The sequence below is a fragment of the Cervus elaphus genome, chromosome 17, assembly GCF_910594005.1.
Source record: "Cervus elaphus chromosome 17, mCerEla1.1, whole genome shotgun sequence".
In the NCBI taxonomy this organism is placed as follows: Eukaryota; Metazoa; Chordata; class Mammalia; order Artiodactyla; family Cervidae; genus Cervus; species Cervus elaphus.
In genome coordinates, this window is record NC_057831.1 from 17,476,363 (window position 1) to 17,485,025 (window position 8,663).

The 8,663-nt window shown below is 39.2% G+C and overlaps 1 protein-coding gene across 5 annotated transcripts; it reads right to left on the reverse strand.

Annotated features, from left to right (window-relative positions):
• Window positions 1-852: 852 nt before the first annotated feature.
• On the reverse strand, window positions 853-8,125 carry GAR1 (GAR1 ribonucleoprotein). 5 transcript variants are annotated; one of them, XM_043871337.1, is made up of 7 exons: window positions 8,098-8,125; window positions 7,594-7,804; window positions 6,133-6,287; window positions 5,597-5,656; window positions 5,240-5,378; window positions 1,535-1,600; window positions 853-1,174 (listed from the first exon to the last, which is right to left on the reverse strand). In XM_043871337.1, the coding sequence occupies exons 2-7, from the start codon at window positions 7,790-7,792 to the stop codon at window positions 1,161-1,163; spliced, it is 633 nt and encodes a 210-aa protein (XP_043727272.1). In that variant the 5' UTR covers window positions 7,793-7,804; window positions 8,098-8,125; the 3' UTR covers window positions 853-1,160. The 5 variants fall into 5 exon arrangements, with proteins under 5 accessions (XP_043727272.1, XP_043727270.1, XP_043727268.1 ...); XM_043871335.1 differs by lacking the exon at window positions 8,098-8,125 and adding an exon at window positions 7,951-8,077; XM_043871333.1 differs by lacking the exon at window positions 8,098-8,125 and adding an exon at window positions 7,955-8,074.
• Window positions 8,126-8,663: the final 538 nt, after the last annotated feature.

Genomic DNA, 8,663 nt, shown 5'->3' on the forward strand with positions numbered 1-8,663 from the left:
ACATATTTGATCATCATATATACTTATATTTTACACATTTATTAATCCTGCTACAATTCCATTAATCAAAAAGCATAAGGAAAACCCAAATACTGACTTAGGCAATACTATATGCTACTCAAATAAACATTCAAGAGTTAACCAAGCATTAAGTAAAGCATGCTAGAAAACTGAAGAAATAACACAACAACTCATTCCTTCTAAGAATGAACCATGTTGGGGAGGGAGGGAGGGTTGGAGTCAATGGCAGGGGAAATTATCCTATATCACAGTATTCTAACTTGTTAACATCTTGATACTATAACAGCATTGAGAACCACAACCAATTTCATTTGTAATGTCCCTATCCAAGAATATGAACATGTAGCAAGCGATCAAATATTTATTTATGGTCAGTAAAACTTTAAACCTGGAATCCCTTAAAAAAGAAAAATAAAAACATTCAGTGAAGCTTTCAACATTCCATCTATATTGAATGAAAAAGTTAAATATTTCTTCAGAAATGTCTTGAATTTCTAGTTCTCAACCTGAACAGAGCTGTTCCAACTTTAATAGATTCATAATTAATACTAAAACTTTCTAATCAATTATGAGTTACAATTAGAGAAGTTGTCTTACTTTGATTTGTGTCCTAACACACAAAAGGGAAAAAATATGATAAAGTGTGCTGATGTTCTCATATACAAAAGGCAAACATTTTAAAGGGAGTGTTAATTTATAAATAATGTGAAGTACTGCTCTACTAGCCTGTTTTTCTTTAAAGCTCAGTTAGATATATAAACATCCTCTTTTTCTATCTTAAATCTACTGGGCTGTCCCTTTAAACTCTGGTTTAATAAACACAGCTCTAAATTACTTAAAGAAATAAAACACTTTATTTACAAAATTCAAATATGCTCCAAATAAAAGCTGTCCCTTTATTAAACACCCCCAAAGTTCCGAACATTGTACAAAATGTTAAAACACTTATTCATACTCTTTTGAAGCAAAGTTGCCTGTTCTGCCGCACTCATTTTTGCATGACGTTGACATTTTAGCTCCACTTTTCTAAAATGACCAGTTCTTCAAAATTTGCTCAAGAAACAAGTTTCTGATCCACTGAAGTAAATTATGAGGTTAATGCAGAAGTCAACTGGTAAAGTTTCTGTCAACTGTTACACTTAATGTCCTCTTCCTGATAAGAAAAAATGAAAATATTAAAAATATAGAAAAGTGAACTTTAAATAACACTATTACCCAAAACTCAAGTTTAAAATCAGCATTAGTTCTGGTAAAGTTTAACAAACATACTTTACCAAATTTAACTATCATTTATATAACCACATTTTTGCTTTTCAAATTAATAATACAGCAAAGTAAAGCAGAAACAGGTGAAAAAATTCAAAAGTAAAAGTGATATAAAATTTAACTGTATATTAGGCTAAAATAAAGGAATACCATGGTGTTCTACATACTTGCTGGCAAAAAGAAAAAGTTAGTAGACAATACCATTTCTAGAAATTCAGTTATTTCAAGTTTTTTTTTTCCCACTCACCTCTGAAACCACCACCCCCTCTTCCTCCTCTGAAACCTCCACCTCCTCTTCCACCTCTAAAACCACCTAAAAATAAAGGAAATATTCATTAAATAACTGTAACCTATCACATTTTGGTAAGCCTATAAACATCAATATATTTCTTACAATTATAAAGAATAGTGTTAGGTTGTTACAAAAGTCACTGCAGTTTCAGACCCTGAATTTTAAATTATAACTAGGCTCAAGCACTTCCTTAATCAAAATAGGAAGCATTACAACCAACACCCTTTTGCCAACGAGAGATACGTTTGTTTATTCCTGTAACATAAAAACTCATGCCATGGGATTCAACGAACTCTTGGAGAGCATTTTCTGTATCCTTCTGGTTGTGGAAACTTCTTCCCTGCAAAAAGTTGTCAAGATGCTTGAAGAAGTTGTAGTCATTTGCCAAGAGGTCAGATGAATTAGGCAAGAGGTCAGATGAATTCAGCAAATGAGGCAAAACTTCACAGTCCAATTTGTTCAAGTTTTGAAGCGTTGGCTGTTCGACATTAGGTCAAGTATTGTCACGGGAAAGAATAGGGCCCATTCTATTGATATGGCTGCAGGCACCGCAGTTTTCAGTGCATCTCCTCAATTTGCTGAGGATACTTCTCAGATGTAATGGTTTTACCAGGATTCAGAAAGCTATAATGGATCAGAAGACTGGCAGCAGACCACCCAACAGTGACCACGACCCTTTTTTTGGTGCAAGTTTGGCTTAGGGAAGTATTTTAGAGCCTCTTCTCAGTCCAATCACTGAGCTGGTCATCGCTGGCGTCATATAAAATCCAATTTTTGCTGCAGGTCACAATTCAATCAAGAAATGGCTCATTGTTGTTACAGAGAATAAGAGGACGACACACTGAAATGATTTTTTTTTTATTTGCAGTCAGCTCATGAGGCACCCTCTTGTCAACCTTTTTCACCTTTCCAATTTGCTTCAAATGTCAAACAACCATAGAATGGTCAATGGTAAGTTCTTAGGCAACTTCTCATGTAGTTTTAAGAGGATCAGCTTTAATGTGGTTCTTAACGGCTTGGAGTCACTTTCCGGTGGCCAGCCTCTGCACTCCTCATCTTCAAGGCTCTCGTTTCCTTTGCAAAACTTCTTGAACCACCAATGAACTGTACGTTCGCTAGCAATTCCTGGGCCAAATGAGTTCTTGATGTTACAAGTTATCTCCACTGCTTTATGACCCATTTTGAACTCGAATAAGAAAACTGCTCAATTTTGCTTTTTGTCTAACATCATTTCCATAGTCTAAAATACATATAAAATAAACAGCAAGTAATATGTCATTGTTGTTGTTGTTCAATCACTACATCGTGTCTGACTCACTGTGACCCCATGAACTGCATGCAGCACACCAAGCTTCCCTGTCCTTCACTATCTCCCAGAGTTTTCTCAAACATGTCCATTGAGTCAGTGATGCCATCCAACCATTTCATCCTCTGTGGCCCCTTCTCCTCTTGCCTTCAATCTTTCCCAGCATCAGGGTCTTTTCCAATGAGTCAGCTCTTCACATCAGGGGGCCAAAATACTGGAGCTTCAACTTCAGCACCAGTTCTTCCAATGAATATTCAGGACTGATTTCCTTTAGAATTGACTGATTTCAGCTCTTGCAGTTTAAAGGATTCTCAAGAGTCTTCTCAAGAGCACCGCAATTTAAAGCACCAGTTCTTTGACACTCAGCTTTCTTTATGGTCCAACTCTTACATTCATACATGACCACTGGAGAAACCACAGCTTTGACTAGACGGACTTTTATCGGCAAAGTAATGTCTCTGCTTTTTCAAACACTGTCTAGGTTTGTCACAGCTTTCCTTCCAAGGAGCAAGTGTCTTTTAATTTCGTGGCTGCAGTCACCGTATGCACAGATTTTGGAGCCCAAGAAAATGACATCTGACAGTTTCCACATTTTCCCCACCTATTTGTCATGAAGTGATAGGACCAGATGCCATGATCTTCATATCTTTATTGCTAATGTCATTAGCAAAAAATATAAAGCAAGAAATGTGCATTAAAATGAGGTATAATATAATCATATTTATTTAAGAATGTATTCTAATATCAAAGGGCAAAGTTCAACAATGCAAAACTGCAATTATTTCTGCACCAACCTAACATATATTCACATATTTTATCTCGCAGAATTTTCTAAAAGATAAAAATGGAGAAACAGTAGTAGTTTCTCAAACCAACAGAAAGGTAAAATTCTAGGTTACAACTTTTTAAACAAGTTTTAATACATTAGAAAAGCTTGTTACTTTAAAGTTCAGTTTAGCCCTATTGTTAAATGTATGAGTATCTCAACTTTTGCTTAGGGTATACACTTTTTAAACTGCACTAAGGCTTCTTAATCCTAAGAACAAAAAGTAGCAGACATGGGTGGTTTGGTTCTGGGAGTACTACCATGCCTGCTAAGTTGCTTCAGTCACGTCCGACTCTTTGTGACCCAATGGACTGTAGCCCACCAGGCCCCTCTGTCTATCGGATTCTCCAGGCAAGAATACTGTAATGGGTTGGCGTGCCCTCCTCCAAGGGATCTTCCTAACCCAGGGATCGAACCCACGTCTCTTATGTCTCCTGTATTGGCAGGTGGATTCTTTACCACTAGCACCACCTGGGAAGTACCATGGATACAACATTTAAGGTTAACTGAGCTGGAAACATACACACTGATGTTCACATGCTGACGAGCTTTGAAATTTAAAAATTTTGAATTATTTTTTCTATTATCCAACACATTTGGCTTCCTACTGCAGTCCCTACTTTTACTTATTTTGGGGGATAGCTTTGTAAAGAATGATGAAACATAAAAAGAGAAATAATAAAGAAATAAACACATATATCTAAAATACTAATATAAAAAGATTAAGATTTTAAGAAAATAGAGTTGTGAATTTTTAAAACTATATATAGAAGACTGAATATAGAATGGGAATGAAGGGATCTCCATTCAAATTCTCAAAGGGATACTTCCAAATAAATATGTACATATCTCTTAAGAGATTATCTCCAAGTTACCTGGATCCCAAAAAGGCACATTTACAGAGTGAAATGTTCATTAAATTGAGAGGCAAAACTGAAAACAGAATTCCCTTTTCTAATACAGTAACCCACTTGGCAGCTCCTCTTCCTTACCACTTTGGCTCTGCCCATCATCCTGTCACCCACCTAGCACATCATTCTCAGATGCTGCATCCCAGCTCATCCCCAACCTGGCTTATCACCTGGCTGCCTGCACAATAAATGTATCCAAGCTGTGGGGAAATACATAACATCAACATACTGAAATCAAAGCAATGAATTTATTGGTGATAGTCTTTGACACGACATCAGAAGATACTGGTTTTATTTCTGAGCCACCAATCGTTTGATTAGGACAAATTAACATTTCTAAGCTTACATTTCCTCATCCATAAAATAAAGATATCACTCACCTTCATGAAGTTTTGCTAAATACTAATTAAAAAATTAAAATTCAATTAAGCTAATCCTATATGTTATAAAAAATAAGCATAATTACTATGGTAATCTGCCAAGATTTGAAAAGAGCCTTACGAAAAGAAATAAATAACCATAAAGAAGGTTGGCTTATATTCAAAATTAAATTGTACTCTTTAAGTAGGCTGTGACTTTGAAATCTCTTTAGAAATTTTCCTCCATGGAGAACTTACCACCTCTACCACCTCTGCCACCTCTGCCTCTTCCTCCTCCTTGACCTCCCCTGCCACCGCCTCTTGGAGGTCCCTTTTCACCAGGAGGTCGAGGTAGAAACCTCTGCAACGGCAGCAGCTTATATGGGTCTATATAAAACTGGAAGAATAATAGAAACAATTAAGTGATGAGCTGGGGGTAATATAATATAATCATTAAGAACCGACACACTAGACTCAAAACTGTCTGGGACAAATCCCAACCCTGTAACTTCACTAGTGATACACTGAGGAAGTCTCAAGTGCCTTTAAGTAAAACTGCCCTAAGGTAGGTCATTCATTTATAAAACCAAGGATCTAGGTGTCAGCTTGACTCACCTTCTGTAGTTTTTTAAAGGAAGATGCTTTCATGTTCTCTGATAATTTAACTGAAAAATACTATTAATTTTATTAAGGAATAAGCAATTACAATCAACGATAATCTTCTGGATTCACATGACATTTTTAAAATAACAAGGTTGGAATATACAGAAATATTCACGAAAAGTAAGAAATGAGTTTCCAAACAGAAGTGAAGTTTTTGTTTTAAAACTTCCAGTTCCACCATACTATTGCAGTAGCATCATCATATCGAAAGCAAAGTAACTCAAGTGGCACTGATCCAAGTGACAATCATTTCTAAAACCTTCCAAAAAGGAAGGCACACTTAAGAGGCCTATCTTTTCAATTTATGTGGAAATAGATTCCCCTGTCTTGATTCTCCTTTATGGTCCAATCTTAGCAATACTGCATCCACTTCTATGAAGCACCAAGTTCAGTTTAATCAATACTTAACTCCAGAAAAAAACAAATTGAAAAAAAACAAGTCATGACCTTTCAACAGGATTGCTACATCTTCCAATTAAAAAGGATACAAAATCTCTAAGCTGTCCAAATATTTCATCCACTTTTCCAATTTGTTCTTTGTTTTCTAAATAAACTGGAGCATTGAAATAAGGTACTTTATTTTCATCTGTGGTACATTTACACACTATGTCATCTTCACAAGGATGCAGGAACTCTCCTAATACTGAAATAGGACATGAAATTGTTAAAATATCAAACAGTTTCAAATAATATCGACCAACCTCTTCTAGAAGCTTTCCTCTTGGCTACCTGGGATTTCACCATATCTGTCTAAAGGCAAAAAAGCCTTCCTGACTTAGTACCAACTCCACAAAATACTAGCTATGTGACCTGGAGTAAGGGTCTCACCTTCTCTATTCTTCAGTGTCTTCATCTTTAATGTAGGGCTAACAACAAAACCCTCGCCTAACACCTGGTAGAGTGAGGATTAAGTACAACAATAAGTGTCAAGTGCTTAGAAAGTGCCTGGCATATTGAGACCACTCAACCTGTAAGTTATTTTATTATAGTTACTACTATTATTTGATTAAATACTATGCTTCATTCTATTGTTTCTCTTCTTTCTCCCCATCCATAACTCTAAGACAGTCTGTTGTTCTCCTGCCTTTTTCCTCCTCCTTTTAAAACTTCCCACTTATCACCTTTTCACTGACTCTTTGATCCTCACCAAGAAAGTCTGGAATTTCATATCTAACTTTCATATCTAACTTACATCATATCTAACCTATATCCACCCCAAACTAAAATACTCACCATATTCCTATAAAACCAACTCTCAACTCCCATCACCCAAGTTCAAAATCGAGAACCTTTTATTTCTAGTATTAGTCATCTTCTAAGTTTGTTTCCACTGAAATCTCTCTCCCATCTAACCCTTCCTTTTTTCTTCACTTTCTCAAGCTCTCAATGTGTCATGCATGGACTGTTATGGGGACAGGATCTTTGACTCTAGCCACTGACCTCTTTACACCATTTTGCATACTGATCCAACTTTCTCTTCATATATTAGACCCTATTTATCACTCTAGCCACTGATCTCTTTACACCATTTTGCATACTGATCCAACTTTCTCTTCATATATTAGACTATCACTCATCACTATGACACTAGCAAAGAAACTTAACTCTGAATCAATTTTCTTATCTGTAAAACGAAAACAGTAAGGGTAAGGACATAAAATACCTATTTATATCTCCCATTCAGCCTAAACTCTAGTTCTATTTCCATAATGCATTTTAGGTATCCTTCAGCTTTCTTACATTCTACAGCACAATTAGAAGTCAGTTTACCGCCTCTCCGTAGGCTTGACTCCACAACTAAAGACCAACCCCCTGAGAAAGGCAGCTGCTGCATCTACCTTTCAGCACCAGACTCCTAGTCAAACTTAATAACACAGACCTACAACCTCTGCCCCCGACTCCATTCCACCCTTCGCGCCCAAGTATGCCAAGCTCTGAAGTCTACATACAAACTACTTGTTCTGGAGGTCCTTGATCTTGGCCTTTGTTAAAGCCTCCGCGGCCGCCCCCTCGTCCGAATCCTCCTCTGCCGCCGCCGCCTCTGAAATTGCCGCCGCCTCCACCTCGGAAGTGGCTGTTGCTGCTGCCGCCGCGACCGAAGCCGCCACCTCGATTAAATCCTCCGCGACCTCCGCCTCGAAAAGACATGCTCGCTCCTACCTGGTGAGAAAAACAGTGCGTGCCGTTCAGTCACTGGGGCCTCTGGGCCTCAATCAGAAACCGAAAACGCGGATAACAGTAACAGCAACCCTGCCACCTCAACCACGGCCAGAGGGCCAGCGACTCGCCCGAAAGATGAGTGTGACCTGCCGACAGCCCTGTGAGCGCCGACCGACCACTCACGAGCCTCCTCCCCCGGCAGGCAGGAAGGGCCTCAGCCGCATTCCCTCCCTCCCTCCGCTGCATTCCACGTCCAACTTTCTCAGACCGCCTGGCCTCCTCCCGCTACTCACCGGCGCCACGTGCACCTCAGGCCCGGGTGCTCACACCCACACTCCGGTACTTCCGCCTCACACGAGCCTCTTCGGCCACCGTACCGGGACAAAACTGAAGTGGGGAGGGAATCACCTAGAAACTCGAATACCTGGTTTAGAAAAAGCTAGGCACCTGCGGAAGCAGGTACGCTATAGCCTGTCCGAAAGAGCCTTCAGTGCTGGAAGAGTATCAGTAATATCTCAACATCAACCGTTACTTTACGACAATCAGCTTTACTTGCCTATGGCGAGCAGAGGAAGTGACATACAATATCGGCGTCCTTTGAAGCATGACGTTGCAGGAAGTTCCGCTCTGCGGCGTTGCCCTTGGCGACGACTGGCGTCAGGGCCCGCCCCTCTGCCCGCCGCCCGGCCAGTTCCGGTTGGGAGCTGAGTGCAGGTCTGTTCTCTATTGTTAGACTGCCCTGCGGTCCTCTTCCTCGACAGTTGGTTGCGGCTCCCCCCGTTGTCTGTTGAGGAGATTTGAGCCGCGCTCTGCCGGAGGGTGGATCTGTTCGCATCGGAACCCAGTGAAAGGGCTTGTC